The sequence below is a fragment of the Ciona intestinalis genome, chromosome 9 (genome assembly GCF_000224145.3).
Source record: "Ciona intestinalis chromosome 9, KH, whole genome shotgun sequence".
NCBI classification, from domain to species: domain Eukaryota; kingdom Metazoa; phylum Chordata; class Ascidiacea; order Phlebobranchia; family Cionidae; genus Ciona; species Ciona intestinalis.
This window is the reverse complement of record NC_020174.2, coordinates 5,258,973-5,275,330: the sequence shown is the minus strand read 5'-3', so window position 1 is coordinate 5,275,330 and position 16,358 is coordinate 5,258,973. Positions and strand designations below refer to the sequence as shown.

Sequence of the window (16,358 nt, the reverse complement as noted above, 5' to 3'; positions counted from 1 at the left end):
TTAGTGTTGTTTGTTTAGTCTATGGCAAGGACGTGCCGTTCCTCACAAAACATCATTAGGACAACTTGAATTTGTCGCATCTGACAAATTACGTCTTAGAAAAGCGGAAGATTACGTAACCAGCAACACTATAGTTCATGCTTACTACGAAAGATTGCGGTTACTAGTTGTTAACGCAAGTACATTGCTAATACCGACCATTCGAGGTAAAAGACGTTCATTAAGCAGATTGAAAAGTAAAGTTTTTTATAAATTTTGGTAAAATAAAATACGTTGTACAATGTAGACTAATGTTTCGAGAAATCGCAGCAAAAAATCATGCTACAAGTCACGTAGCTGTAGCATGCGACTTAGTGGGTGAGTACATCACGTGATTATGAAAATGTACAGAAAAGACTAAAACCGTTAACTTCCTGTTGGAGGTAAATGGAACAGATGGCGTTACTGATGTAACATAATCACGTATATACTGCTTTCGGTGAATACTGTAGGTTAATCGGGGAATAACGGGCCAGGTAATAGCGGAAAGACGATTTTTTAAAATCAAATAGAAACGGTATTGTAACTCTACATGTAAAAAAATAATTTATGTCTTTGGTAAATTGCAACACTGATTAATCAGTTTTCTGGAAAAAAAAACTCTGTTTCGTTGAAATTTAAAGTGACTACGCAACAGCATCGTCTTGCGGGTGTAATTTTGGTCTTATTTACCCAATAACGCCATTAGCAACAGCTAGAAAACCTGACCAAGAAGAATATTGTTCAATGAGGCTTACGGTGAATTGAATGGCATTTAATAGACTTTATGTAGAATCGATCAATAAAATTCAAACCGCAATCTCGTGTGGTTGGGGATATGGTACGTTGTGGTAACGAGTGATCTTATCTTCCCTTTACTGCTGTTGTTGCTCTTCGCTGCTTGGCGCAAAAAGTTCTGCAAAGAAACATATTTAAAGTTATACGTTGCTAGATCGCTATGAGTAATGTACTATGGCTACGAAGCTGTCGTCTTATAGCTAGATCAATAAGGCTGGGAATTATCATCTGTACATTACGCGATGTAACCATGCAAGTAAACCGATTATGACGTCACAGACGAGCAAGGTCGCGCCATATGCGAGGTGTCATTGCAGACAATGGTTTGGTAAAGCAGGGAGGGCGGTTGTTGGTTGTAGATTCATGTGTCTTTAATTTAGCCCAGAGAAGTAGCGGATTTTGGTAAATTTGAAACTAACTGCTAATATAAAACTGGATGCGTTTTGTGATACTATGGGAAAGGAGTTGGAAAATAAAAAGTACGACAATGAAAACGAAGAAGAAGAACAAATATCTGGGAAAAATGAAACCGAGACACTTCAGGACTTGGGAGTATTAGCGAAGTAAGTTACATTGTGTATTATGAAAATTATTAAATTGGTTACGAAGGCGCGATATAAATGAAAAAGCTCGCTATCATTGCAACATCGGTGTAGATATAATACATCATTTTATCGATAACAGCGTGAACCTAGTTTTGACCTATTTGCAAATGCTGCAAAAGTTATAATGTTAGATAACATAAAGCAACACAGAACAAAAATATATGATGGTATAGATAAACGGAAAAAGGTATATTAGTATGGTAAAGACTGCATATACGAGAATACCTCAAGCTCCGTTTTTTAATTTTATAATGCATTTTAGATACTCTAACCAAATTAAAAAAAAAAAGATTTTTAACAGAAATTGTATGAATATCCTATAAACAGAATGTCGAATTAATAAAACGTAGTGCTACTGTTTGTTAAGTTTAGTTTGAATTATGATATATAGGCTCGTCATATTTAAATTATTAATGTTACAAGCACGCATAGAACATGTATATAGTAAGTGAAATATTCAGATATATTTACAACCATTTGTGCGGGTGGATATTCAGCGCAATAAGCAATTACGTAACACGGTCCATATGTGGTTTATCATATATGCAAGTGTGGCTAATGTATTAGCTATAAAAATCGATCATGGTTTTGACAGGGACGGGAACTGCGTGATGTCACTATTGCGATTCTCCCTGCCCAAGGTTGCTGGGCCAAACGAAAGTTCACAGAAAGTAAGTACAAAGACCTTGTGTTTTAAACTTTAGCTTTGGCCACGTTCCAATAATTGATTCGTTTTTTTTCGCACAAGTCATGTAGAATGTAGGAAATACAAGAACGCGATAACCAGAAAACTTCTTTTGGGGTGATTAACTTTAATCGTTGGCGTGGAAAATCCTCCCGTAAATGTAAGGACATCCACTTAAACAACATCCCGCTAAATTGAACGTTAAACATCTGTGCGGTTACGCTGCGTCATTGTAATCATTCTGCCCGCTGCTGCTAAGTCTTATAGATACGATATGATTGTAAGCCCAATGATGTAAACAGAATTTATCGCTGATCAAGATTGCAACAATTTAAATAACGTAGATTTGGGGGAGAATCATACATATAGCAAGGTGAGAAAAGATAGGACACCTTTTTATTTCCTCGCCCCATTTGGTAGTAAAAAAGAATATTCAAAGAATTATAAAACCCTATCCTCACGACCCCCATGGCCCGTTGCTGGTTAAAACACGTTCAGGATGTATTTGTATCTTATCTGCTAAAGGTGTCCCATCTTACCCCGCAGTACAACATATACGTCCAAGCGGACACAAAACGAAACCAACTGTTCGAAGCATTGTGAACACAACCGTAATCATGCGTTGGTTAGCATTGGAGTAATTGTCGAACGACTTTCGTAAAACGGTCGATTTAGAGGGTGTTTAAAAATTTATGTCTCGGTTAATTGCACGCCTTAAAGCGGACAATGCATTCCGAATTAGGGGCAATGGCGGTCGTTTAGCGTACATGTAAATGAAGAGATATAATTGGTCGGGTTGTATTAAAACTATAATATGCATCATATGCAAATATTTCCACACGTATGCATACACTACAAACAAACATACGTGTTTGGACAGTATGGTAATTTAATTCTTTATTCGTTGCGCATAAGCATATATCTGCATATAAACACTATGAAGGCGAGGGAACTGGTTTTGATTCGTTGATGAGCATTGACAAGATGGTACAATCTGATCGTTCGTGTGTTGGACTACGTACAAAGTTATTGAATAAAAAGCTCTCTAACCGCGTGCACAAGATATCCCGTTTTTACAACAAACATAACGCTTGTATACAAGTGACTAATAAGTACATTAAAAAAACGATTCTGTTTTATAAAAAATATAAACTTATAATCGAGAACTCGTGCTATTGATTCTCCAGCGGCAATTCTAATTCAATTTACAAACGTTTGATTCGACTTCATCATAGAAACGACTGTTTCCCAAGTGCATTTAATTGAAAACAAACACGAAGTGCCAGAAATGTGAGCTAAAGGTGTCTCCCCACCCTACTATATTTGTTTCGATTTAGACACAACTAATTTCGGCATGCGCTACGGGAAACTTGTTGGTGGTTCAGAATTTATTGCAGATGGCAGAAGTCGACGTGAACGAACAGGACAGCGAAGGAAACACAGCGCTTATGCACGCAGCACAAGCAGGTTATACATAGCATAACTTTAATTATTCTGTTACTTCTGCTACCAGGCATAATTAATAATCTTTTAACGGCTCAACTGGATTAAAAACGGTATTTCTTCGCCTAGGCTTCGACAGCATTGTGAGCTACTTGCTGTTTTTCCTACACGGCGAAATCACAGTCGATGCGGAGAATAACAACGGGTTTACTGCACTAATGAAGGCGGCACTGCATGGGAAAACCAATTGCGCCAAGAGACTTATTATAGCAGGTATATTTATAGAATTTCATTGACGCTTGGAACATTTAAATACGGCAGTGGATGTCATACTCAACGTCTTTATAATAACCGCTGTCAACCTTATTTGCGAGTACCTAAAATCTCAGTACAGTTTAAATTCATGTTTTTGTAAATAAATGCTGATTGACGTAGCATAATATCTACAAAATAAAAGAAGCATCGTAAAGCTGTATTACTAGTACGTAAGCATTCATGAATTACCCGAGCATATGGGTAATTTGGACAAATCTGTACGAATGTGGTCCTGTCATAAAAGTGAATGATGCTTGGCATTTTATCGTTAGGTGCGGATGTTACGAAGCGAGATTGGGGACGCGGGTTGCAAGCTGACGAGTGGGCAAGTTTCTGTGGAATGCGGGAGACTGCCATCGTGATCAGGAAGACTGCGATGCCAGCAATGAGGAAGGAAGACAAGGAGGTGATGGGATGGCAGAAAAAAGTGAGTGACGTCATATGGTGATGACGTCATGTGGCGTTGACGTTATATTGCAATGATGTGACATGGGATTCTTTATAGAATGAATCAAATGCACGAAGCTAATAGTTAATGACATTAGGAGAACATTATGTATTACCTAAAATGGTCAATGGCATAAATACCAGATTTCGTTGCGTGCCCCAAGTATCGCACCTCACATTTATACAATAAAAACTTGCACAAACATTTTAAATTGAGTCAAACTCGCTTGTGAGGGCCCAAACTCGAGAAACACTCGATTTTTCAGACGCATCCTGTCAACGAATTTTGCATTCGAATTGGCCGCCGGTTGGCGCGCGCGATGCATTGGAACGAAGAGCAGTGGATCCGTGACGCAGGTAGTTTGTATCATCTCGCTGAGAAAGCAGCGAATGTACAAGGTGGTCTGTTGACATCTTTGCTTGGGGAAGGAGGAAACGAGAGGTAACTTTGTTCAGTGATAGTTATAATCACCCACACAGTAACACATATATACATATAACATACATTCAACGTAAGCGGACCAAGGTGTTCCTAAAACGTCTTGTTATAATTTTAACAACTGTCGTTTTAACAACTGCGCCACAAAAGGATAAAACAAGTTACATTTATTCATAGGATCCCACATATCCCGGCAAACACAAAGGGCGAAAATGTGATGACATGTGTCGACTCCAATCGTTCTGATTGTGCAGATGATCTTCTAGTTGTTGAAATTACGTCACCACAGAAACAGAGGGTTACCCAACGATGCTTCAGGCGATCGTTGAGCGGGACTGAGATTCTCGCAAAGCACAAGAGCAAAGATGACTGCCGCCCACAACATAGCAAAGTACCATCTGTTAACGTTATACGGGCGTCGCCGTCGAAGCAAAGACAAAAAAAGACGCATCATAGGACCAACCACGATTTGCTTGTTGTGCCAAGAGCGAGCCATAAACGGAAGAAAAATCGCTGATGGTCGACACCAGTTAACTTGGTCGCAATAATTAAGTGTTGGGATAGTGGTTGGCTGCTCGCAATATTTGAATTATAGTAGGATGGGACACCTTTTTATACTATTTTCTCGTCCCGCATGGCAGTAAACAAAAAACATTCAAAGAAATATAAAACCGTATCCGCACGACTCTAATAGACCGTTATTATTTGTTTAAAACATGGACAGGGTGTTTGGATATTATGTGCTAAAGGTGTCCCATCTTCCCCCACACGACTATATATAACAAAGGCGTAAACGTATATATCGGCATACTGGCAAACGTATTGCACAAGAACTCAACAACATGCGGTCGTTCAGAGTCCTTTGTAACGATTTTGGGATTACCTTAAATTTCTATCATAATGAAAAATGGTTATGTAACCATTATAGATTTATCGACCACAGAATATTTATTTGGCTGGGAGAAGTGGGAATAATTTATCCAGCTTTTGTTGGATTAATACGTATTTCCGAACGTTGACGAAATTTTCGGAATAAAAAACGAAAATTGCCGAATCATCCCGAACACTATACAATACAGATATACCAATTAAGCCCATAATCTCAAAGCAAACTAAATCAACATGTACCCACGTCACTGTGTCTTTTAATATGTAATCCTGTTCTGTGCGATGCGCACGACTTATTTCCAATGCTTTTAATTTATACGTTGGACAAAATAGACTCGTTTGAGTATGGAAAGAGGAAAATTACTTGCCACAATCGAAATAGAATCCCGTGTGTATTTTTGTTAAGTTTGTACGAACTAGTGAACAAAACAACATGCAGAATAATGAGAAAGGGTTTCTACAAATAACTGATGAGGTTGTTGGATTGCATATCGACGTAATCCTCATGTTTAGATATGGGTGTTGGGGGTTGCGAGTCGCTGCATTCTGATGAAGAAACACGATCCAATAAAGCACCTCGAGGCATCACTTTGATATCACGAGTTCTCCATTCGTCAATGTATTTAGGGTGAAGGGGCTTTCCCGTGAGCTTGGTGCCTTTCCTGTGACTGCAAGCTCGTCTGTTGATGGGAGGAAGGAAAGGAGGACAGGGTTAAAGGAGGACAGGGAAAGAGTGTCGAGTAATGGACCAAGTCTAGCCTAATTTACAATGTCCCCCCCAAAGACCTCGCCCATATAGAATAGAAGTAAAAGAGTAAGAATTAAAAAGAGAAAGGGAACATTTTAGCAAATATGGTGGAATTTTCACCTTGCGCCAATCCAGCCGATGTATAACAACTCCCCGATGCTGAGAAGAATCGAGAAGGCGGAAATGACGTACATGTAGCGGAAGAAAACGGTTTTCTCCTGTGGTCGACTAATGAAGCAATCCACGGTGTGTGGGCATGGCCAAACTTGGCACCGGAACACCTGAGGTACTGTCCATCTTCGTTGAAGGGAAGAGGATAATAATTAGGAACGAACTTTTGGAATTTAAACTTTGAGGTAAATTGGTCAGGCAAGCAGGTCATCGGTATATATGGATACTATAAGCTTGAAACCTAAAATTTCAGAGTTTTTTTTACCCAAAAAACAACAAAAAGGAAAACCAGGAGTATACCTGTAGAAGTAAACGGTGTACTGCAGCATTATAAAAACGCATTCGATAAGCATTCGACTGAATATCTGCAGCAGGTAAAGCCGCCAAATGCATTGTCCTCTCGTTTTATGGAGCTCAGATGGTATAACATGGTTTGTAAGTACTTTCCACCTTTTGTTCGCTGTGCGGACTCCTAAATACCGGTTCATAAACTCATATGTTACTCGTTCTGTTACATAGGAGGTAGCACAAAGTCAAATGGTTAGACTTTATCAGTAAGGAAAAGAAAGAAGAGTTACGTCGATTTATAACGTAGTACAACTAGAATATAAAATTACGTTCGTTTGCGGCTGTGGAAAGATCGGATGTTTTGACTTTGTCGTTTTCCAGAAAAATGTCATCACCAGAAAGTTTTTTTCGGGAAACCTAAGAAGAAGGGGAGAATGGGGATGCAGTATATAGAAGTTGAAAAGAAAGTTAAGATTTATACAGATCATAAATTTCGAAAGTGCAACAGACTTTAAAGACTTTTCAAAACTTAATGATCACATTGGAAAGTAGGTTATTTAATAACTAAAAAGTCTTTCCGGACACCAAGCTTATTAAGTAATTAAAATATCTCTTCTTGCGAGGTTCACGTAGTAGCACTTTAAGTACTAGAATAATTCGCAAATTAATTCTGGCCCAACAGGAGAGCGTGCCACACTGTGGACCTCTCCTACGTACAATAGAATGAAAATATAAAAGTGTTTGGAACACCTGGAACTGCATGTTGAGATCATGCTTAGATTACTTACACTTACCACGTGCATGACGTAGACAAAGTATAAAGCTCCAGGAACAGAGACAGCAAGAATCTGCAACCCCCACATTCGAACATTTGAAACAGGGGCAAATGTATTAAAACACACCTGAGTCGTGGGTGGGAAATGTGAAAGAAATCGTTGAAATATGTGTAAATAGTGTAGTTGTGGGTAATATCATTAATCTTTTTTTAAGTCGTATTTGATCTTTCGTTAAAAAAAAACAGGGAAGAAAAGTTTAGAACTTAATGAGAGATGAAAAAGTGAAAAGAAAGATTCAAGCTTTACACAAGGTCTTTGCATGAAGGCGTCGATCTACATACATATGGCATGAAAATGCCTAATTGACCATGTACATAACATGCAGTAAGATGGTTAAACGCATATGGTGTTGTAATAAAACTCCACCGAAATATAAAATTCCCGCAAAACCTGATGCGCTTAACTTACATTTTCGCAACCAGGTTGTTTAGTGTTGCATGTAAACTCTCGTTGTTCGTCGCTCCAAACACTTTCACCAAACACCGTCAACACCACAAGTCTACAACAAGGAAAACAAACTGCAGTTCATTATGGAAAATCCAAAACAATAATCAACCACAAAGCTACATAGATGGGACAAGAAACTTTTCTAAACAGTTGTATGGAAGAAGTCCTTAATCGCGGACCCAGGATTTAGCCCAGAATTGCCTCATTTCCCCAACAACCAGACTGAAACTTTTAAAAAGGTAATACGACGAGTGTTAACGCCGAAACACGAGTTACCTCAGAAGCAAAACAGTCGCAATCCAATATTTCCCGAGCAGAGTCGAGTTCTTACTGAGACGAAGAAGAACATCGTCCAAATATTTCCACGACATAACTAGCGGTATATACGACTGCCTGCTAACTATAAGCTGTAATGCTAAGCGTGACTGGCCAACGTCATGGGGTTGCGATACTACACAAGTCAGCTGTTATGGATTGTGACGTCATACATTGCGGCGCATGCTCACAAGAACAAAATCTTACGTCATCGACGAAGCAGAAAGATAGTTGTTGACAGCAGAAGTTCGAAATGAATTAAATGTGATTTGCTTAACTAGAGCTTGAACATTCAATAGTGTGAACGCGAGAATGACCTGCGCATGTGTTTTCCATCAGCATAGTCTAGACGGCATACCATGATACGTTTTACCGGTCTATGAGTGCTGGCCACTCCCGTGTTGTTGTTACGCCGTTGCCGCTAAAAGAAATAATCAAAGTGAAGTTTTGTCAATTGTGGATTTTTGTGAACTTTAAGGAGCAAGTACATTTCAGGAAAGAACGTTAGTTTACTCTATACTTGTGGACCCAAAGAATAATGAACTTAATCGTAGACGTTAGCGGTTGTACATTAGCTGAATATAGAAACGTGCATTAATTACTTTCTACGAAAATGCAGTTTGTATAAATATCGGTTTTATTTTTGTTTTTCTTCCTTGTAATAGATTTTCTTTAAATATCTCATAAAATGCAAGTAATTGTGTTTTATTAACCTACAACAATGGGCAAGTTATATAATCGGGGAATGTCGTTTCTAATTGAGGCTTTAACCAACAAACCTGTACACTGTCATGTGTTATATTGGTCGTTAGTTAGAAAAGAAAACCACGCGGTTGATGTTTAATGCCGAGTGAAATACAACAACAACAAATATATTGCGTATAACGTAGGGGAAGAGTGAACGTCAGAAACCGCTGTTACGTCATGTACGCAAAAATCGATGTTATTATAATGGCTTCAGACGCGGGGCGTCGACCTTGCGGTCAGGCACGCACATATTCACGCTAATTCAACGTTGGCTTAGAAGGCTTAATACGTCACCTGTGCAAATACAAACTGCTTGCTTAGCCAGATTGACATGCCATGTAAGAGTCATCAACCACCGCTTTCGTTTTATAGGGTAATATTGCGAAAATAGAAAGTGCAGGAATAGCTTTCACTATCCGTCTTAATCCTAATACATCTTTTTATGGAGATTTTTTCCCAGAAACCAAAAAAATAAACTATATTGCCAAATCGAGGTAGAAGTCATACCATCAAATATTAATCTATATACAGATTCAACAGACTCACGTGCTAGAGTTGCGTCTGTGTTTGGGGATAGTGCGATGAGAAGCCACCCGATGACGACAAATACACATCGCAGTACGTTGAGAACTGTCCATGTAGTTAAAGATCTGAAATACGCAATACGAAATCGGTTTACTGTTGGAATATCGGTAAAATGAATTTAAAAGTTCAAAATGCATTTCAAAGCAAAATACAAAACATCGTAATATCAACCATTGCGATTACTTCTATATTGTTTTACATCGTTTTTTTTAGTTCCATTTGAGGCCAATGATAAGTATATGTGTATATTAATTTGCTAGTAGAATGTTCTTTTAATTAAACTGACACAACGAAACACGTTGACGCAATAATGCGGTATTTTTTTAGGTAATGGACCAACTCTTCCCTAAATCCTAGGTCGTATGGAGTGCCAGGCTATAGGAACTTACTCTCACTATCAGAACATAAAATGGTTGAATTAGTATTTTTAACTTTTATTTCAACCTACGATGTTGAAGTTGCATTGAGATCATCAAAGTTTAACGTCGTAGAGTTGGTGCCGCCTGTTACCGTGGTTGCCACTATAGTTCCTCTACCAAGCCAGAAGTCGAAACCAGAAATCCCAACGTTCATGCCAAAAGCAATAAAGTAGACTGAAAAGTAAGTAGCAAAATGTTGTTGATTTGTTTGAAATAGAGAGCTTTCTGTAAAATGCGTTCGAAGTGTTTATGAGAAAGGAGTATTACAACAAATTCTGCATTTTTTTACACCAGAAATGCGGAGTTAACACAATAATTTTACACGCACTTAGTTGTTGAAATAACGATTAGGAATAGGAAATATGGAAAATTAAGTGCTAAAGGTGTACTGTACATCTTACACATTATATTCGAAATAAAAATGTCGGTACTTAAAGAGAGTTATTATCAACATGGTAAACTTATTAAAATATATTTTTTTAAAATTACCAACGACAGTCCAGGCTGTAGCTTCCACTTTGCAGAGATTGATAAAAAAATCACTTCCCAGTTTTCCCACATTAGATCTGAAAACACAATTTTTTTAAATTCGAGAAAGTAAGATTCCATTTGTTGAAATTAGGTGGTTTTGATACATTCTGGAGTCAATATCTATATATAGATACTTATTTAGCAAATGATCAGAAAGTGGTTTCTCTATGACCACACGGAAGTATATTTAGATATAACGAGTTACATGGCATGTGTACAGAAGTAAGAGACGTATAGACAGGAAATCAAACTAGCTAACCAAATATAGGAAGGACTAAGCACAAACATGTAGCAGGTAGTGGGAAATCTTTTACCGAAAATACATTAAAAAGATGGACACCAAACGAAAATTAGGGGTTTTATACAACCGGTATTTTTCACCAGTGTGACGTAATTGTTATATATATGTGAAGCGTGCATAACCCCAATTACTTATAAACAGTAGAAAGGTCCAGCTTTTATTATGATATTGTATAGTTGAATAAAATACACACAAAAAATACATAATAAGTTGTATTACAATAACAATCCACTAACACTATCACAGACTTACCTGTCCATGGCTGCTACTAAGCAAAGGGTGATGAGGATATAGAAAGTAGATTGAATAGGTTGGGCAAGAATACGATATTGTTCGAAAAAGTTTTCATCTCCTGGTCCACGTAGAACGAAAGCTATGGACATCTGTAACATTCATTTCATATTATCTAATCCAACATACTTTGTTACAGGTTTAAATAACTTTTTAAATTTTTTGAAGGAGTCAGTTCATGTTTTTGTCTTTCGCACAAAATCTGTAGCCATTCTAGTGTGTGTCAATATCAAGCTTGACCTTGAACCTATACCCTCTAGTCTCGTCTATAGTCCTACTCTCTAAACTAGAGTGGAGCGCACTCCCATGCCCACTGAACTGAAAGCTAACCATTAGAAACTTCACCTGCATAACTGTCAATCCAGCAAGCAAACCATGGAGCAGAAACGTCAAGAAAAGGAAAGCTCGATGGAAGCTTAGAGCAACCTCCTCTGATCCTGTAACATGTGATGCATCTTCTGTGTCGGATCTCTGGTTAGCTTTGTTCATTCTTGATGCAAGCCAATCATCAGTGTGACTTTTAAAGCCGGCTGTCCAAATGTGATATTGAATATTGATGTTTGATGATTTGACAGCAAATATGAAGCAGTTTATTAAATGTGTGTATAATACTTTATACTATAATATTTAATCAAGCTATACTGACAACATTTTGGCTTGCGAAAACTTGTTCATACATACTGCTTGTGGACCAGAATACCAGCTTTTACTTAAAACAAATTGACAAAACAAATGATCATTTAAACGCATTTAAAATAATGTATTGTATTAACATATGAAGCTTACATGTGGTTTGTACATAAACCCGATCTTGTGCTTGGCTGTTGGCCCCACCAGCACCAGGTATTCCGGGTAATGTTGACATTGAAACCATGTCTTCAATATGTTCAACGGCAACCACATCTTCTTCATTCACCATGTTTGTTATCGCTTGACCATTGGTTATCACTTCAGGAGAAGGACTAGGGAACAGTAAAGGTGTTAAGATAATTAAATGTACATACACCAACAATTTAATACTGTATTTAAAATATTTTTGTTCTGACAAGCCCATTTGGGACCAGTAACACTAAGACATGGCAACATGTATAGATTCCTTATAATCAGGTGAAGTAAAATAATTGATACGAATGCCCCCAGTTTAATGTAAATGGTATTTTATTAGGCCAAAATTAAAGATTCACACTACTACACAAAACTTACGTCTTTCGAGGTTTTCGGTTCCCTTGTCGCCGTCGAGCACGAGCAGTTTTCGAAGCAGTTGAAGTATTTGAAGTGTTTGGGTTTAGTGTATCTGTATGTTTACACAAAAGAAAATGTTGTGTAGTACACATAAGTGCACATTTTAAAAACAAACTGTACAAGATTTTCCAGATTGGAAAGTTTTGTTTTTTGCGCAAAGGATATTTTTTAACTTTTATTTAGACAAATTTTCATCTGAAGTATTTTACTAGTGCAGCTTCTCAAATTTTTTGTGTTAAGGTTTTAAACAGCAGTATTGAATAGAGAACTAAACACTGAACAATAGATTGTATAGTAAGCTAGCATTGTTATTAGTTACCTTGTGTTGTTGCAGCAGCTGAGATAGGAGGTAAGCTACGAGATGGACTTTCAGTTGGCGTTTCACTTGCAGAAATATTTTGCCTTCAGATAACATATTTTTCATCAGTTATAAATACGTAATTTACAAATTTAGACTCGTAAAAATTTCAAAAAACCTTTTTCTGCGCTTCTTTCTTGGAGTTACATTTTCTGAAGTTGGTTTCTCATTTAAACTTTCCACCATGCTATAAAATGTAAAAAACCATTAATAAAACTTGGTTAATAAATTTAAAATAAACACTAGCTTGGCTAACTCTTGCTGATAGACATATATTATATACCAAACAAAACGACCAATTCCAAATATCAGCAAAACGATAAAAGTTTAATTTAATATTGGTAAATATGATACGAACATATCGCTCTTCTTAACTTAAGTTACAATGTTTTCTAACCTTGTAGTAGAAGCTGCCTCACCAGAAGTTAAAGGTGGCAACGCTCGCCTGGGCAACGGTCTCAGCGTTAGACTAGAAGTCGCTTCAGCAGTTGAGTCAGCCATTATATTTGGTATTGGCTAACTTAACGTATTATTTGCTAAATATTAAGTCAGTAACTATGATTTAATATTAAAAAATAAGCATCAATTCGGTGCAACGAATACAAAGTAACAAAACCTTCTTTCGCATCGTTCGTATTTCAAGCTGTTCCGCCAAAGAACATAGATAACTTAATTCTAGCTGTTAAAACGGGGTTCAGCTTTAAATCAAAGCAAAGTTGACCTATAACAGAGGTATTCCACCATTGCGAACCAAATAGCACACTTTTACTTGAAATGTTTTAATTGTTTTAAAAAATAAGAATTTGCCCACTGAAATACGACAACAACAGAGACGGGTTATCGGATGCGCAGAGTCAATAAAAAAATAGTTCTTACATTTTTTGTCAAATTTATTTTGAAGTTCTTCTTAACGGAGCATGGCATTCTAAACTAAAGGTGATCGTGAACACCTAATTCGGTCGTTCTATTTGGGATCTTATTAAAAATTAATCATGTTACATAAGTACGCTGGACGTGAATTTCACGCGCTCCGCTATCAATGGGCCAGATAGCGAACCTGGAGGGAAAATTTGGAGTCAGTTTTTAAATCACGCCATACCCACGCCCAATAAAATTAATTTCACAAGCTTTTACAAATTCGAGTAATTTATCCCAAGGTTGCACTCATTTTCGACCACATAAATAGCGTAAATATATTAGCAATTTGTAAGGCGGAAAGCACATTGACAGGTAATTTTTAGGTCAGATTTAAATATCTAGACATCAAAACACCTGAATTCGATGATCTGCTAGCAGAGCTGTAATTAGTAACGACGCGTATAAAAATAAATGACCCGAAGTCCATATAGAATGCGTCGCAGATTAGTAAAAACGTGAATCGATATATCCTGAGAGTAAGGAATTCTCTCTCGCTTGTAGAGAGAGAGAAAAAACGTATTTACCCTTTGCCCGTTCTCTTTCGACGTCGTTGTTTATACGTACATGACGTAGCGCGAGAGGAAATCTTCCAAAAATAGGCTTCGGACAGCCGAACCTAAATCGGGGGAGATCGGATCCATTTCGGGAGTCATCGAGTTTAAAAACGTGGCGGAAAAGTCAAATTATGCGTCGTGACGCACGACGTAAGGCCGACGTCGATGCCAGTGATGCCAAAGTTAATCGCTCGTTAATTATGCATGGCGGTGTGGCTTGAGGACAGGTTGTTTAATTAAGCTAATTTGGTTGCACCACACCAAACAGAAAATACAAGACCTTTCAAACGAAATCGGCTCAGAAAAATATTGGACAAATGAAAACGCGGATAAAATAATTAATTTTGAACATAAATTTCATGGCTTTTTTTCCTAGCACTTTTGAGCTGGCAACATTAGTTCGGGCCTTGGTGAAAGAAATGGCGTAACGACATTCCGACAAGCTATATGAAAAACCGTTGACGTTCCGCTCCCCGTTTTCTCTTTTTTATCCGTGGAAACCTGGGGTTCGTTTACCGACCTGGGGTAACTCGATAACATTTAGGAGAATTGTGTTTATACACTGTTTTCGTTTTGGGCGATTTCAGATTCAATAGAAGTCTATTTTCGCTATTTTTAACCTTAGCGAATGATACATTATCGGGGTAGATAAAATGTTAGTAACGATTTTGGTTTATTTTAACGGCCAAAAATAAAAATTCCACCAGAATATCACCGACTTTTTATCTTAATGCAAAGAACTGCCGCAGAATTTCATGTTGGGGTTTTATTGGGGAAGCACCGCGATACTCTGAACGCATTCAAGTTGTATCCTACAGCTTTGAACATAAGTTGTACATGCAGTTTGTTAGTTTCGTGCCACAACACATCAGCTGGAATAAACATTCGTACCATTTCCTAAAGAATGTCTAAAATTTCCTTCTCAAATACCACCGGTGTTTGACTTTCAATTCAGTTAAAGAAAATCATTAACACCTTTTTGATCGACTAATCGGACTATTTGCTCGTATCTGCAACTCCACGTCATCGTGACGTAAAAGTTGTTTGAGAAAGCCACATTTTGCTGCTTTGAAACACGCGCTGAAAACATGAATGAACTCGTACGTCAGAATCGTTTATTCGCGGCACCAAAACGGCCTTTTGTTTGAGATGGCGAGATGTGTGTGGTCACTGCGTAGAAAATGATAAAGGGACGTTATTCGATAATAGACGCGCAGAATCAACAAACCCCAAAATAATATTCCAAGCCCAACCGCTCCGAAATAGCTCAGCTTGTGTAAGACCGGGGTTGCGGATAAGCCGTGACGTCGTTGCCTTTTTCTAATCTTGTTCTCGCCCAAATACGCGCGCCCGTATAAAACGATCCCACGCTTTGCGTCAGGACGTCGAATACGTCGTAAGCTCAAGAAGGATACAGTGCTTGCGTCAAAGCCTGCGTCAGAATTCGATAGCTGAACGAATGAGTATAGATTAAGAGTAAGTGGAGAAGCCCAAAGAATATGAAAGTGCAAATTTAAAGGGCAAGTAAAAGCAGACTGCCATAAAGGTCCGGAGCCAAATAATATTATTAATTAGGCGTTTTACGCATATTACTGAATAGCATATTATTTATGCTACAAGTTATATGATAAGAATAATTCATACTTTCCAAACTTTAAAAAAATTAAAAAGTTTAACCGTCCCGTTAAAGTTTAAAATTTATCGCGTGCTGCAGCTGCAAAATAAATTCAGCAAATTTTAAATCTATTTTAAACCTATTTAAAACAAAATAACTCGCCAAGAATATAGTCGAATAAAACGTTGGAAAAGTAAATCCCATAGGTTTGTTTACAGCAGTGAAACGGAAACATAACGAGTTATTGAGGCTATTTCCACACGCCGATGTTGTAGTTACGCGTGCCGGTTGGAAGAAAAGACGCTGGCCGAATATAACCTGAGTATTTTGGGTCCGCTTCTATTTCAGTACTCC

General features: G+C 37.7%; 3 protein-coding genes across 5 annotated transcripts; 1 reads left to right on the top strand and 2 right to left on the bottom strand.

The window, feature by feature from the left end:
* Window positions 1-164: 164 nt before the first annotated feature.
* On the bottom strand, window positions 165-13,497 carry LOC100180281 (transmembrane protein 237). 3 transcript variants are annotated; one of them, XR_003396151.1, is made up of 12 exons: window positions 13,315-13,497; window positions 13,036-13,104; window positions 12,879-12,961; window positions 12,521-12,611; window positions 12,104-12,279; window positions 11,663-11,847; window positions 11,279-11,409; window positions 10,684-10,760; window positions 10,224-10,368; window positions 9,737-9,840; window positions 8,090-8,180; window positions 7,644-7,747 (listed from the first exon to the last, which is right to left on the bottom strand). XR_003396151.1 is itself a non-coding variant. In XM_002130629.3 (11 exons), the coding sequence occupies exons 1-11, from the start codon at window positions 13,416-13,418 to the stop codon at window positions 894-896; spliced, it is 1,206 nt and encodes a 401-aa protein (XP_002130665.1). In that variant the 5' UTR covers window positions 13,419-13,497; the 3' UTR covers window positions 165-893. The 3 variants fall into 3 exon arrangements, 2 of the variants coding, with proteins under 2 accessions (XP_002130665.1, XP_018669089.1); XM_002130629.3 differs by lacking the exons at window positions 7,644-7,747; window positions 8,090-8,180 and adding an exon at window positions 165-934; XM_018813544.2 differs by lacking the exons at window positions 7,644-7,747; window positions 8,090-8,180 and adding an exon at window positions 9,270-9,484.
* On the top strand, window positions 985-5,990 carry LOC100178707. Its single transcript, XM_018813546.2, has 7 exons — window positions 985-1,379; window positions 2,017-2,092; window positions 3,444-3,573; window positions 3,679-3,822; window positions 4,137-4,291; window positions 4,578-4,753; window positions 4,928-5,990. Exons 1-7 carry the CDS (start codon window positions 1,270-1,272, stop codon window positions 5,265-5,267), a joined length of 1,131 nt encoding a protein of 376 aa, XP_018669091.1. The 5' UTR covers window positions 985-1,269; the 3' UTR covers window positions 5,268-5,990.
* LOC100177929 (gap junction gamma-2 protein-like) lies at window positions 6,012-7,148 on the bottom strand. The gene is made up of 3 exons (XM_026835832.1): window positions 6,858-7,148; window positions 6,507-6,683; window positions 6,012-6,318 (listed from the first exon to the last, which is right to left on the bottom strand). The coding sequence occupies exons 1-3, from the start codon at window positions 7,043-7,045 to the stop codon at window positions 6,096-6,098; spliced, it is 588 nt and encodes a 195-aa protein (XP_026691633.1). The 5' UTR covers window positions 7,046-7,148; the 3' UTR covers window positions 6,012-6,095.
* Window positions 13,498-16,358: the final 2,861 nt, after the last annotated feature.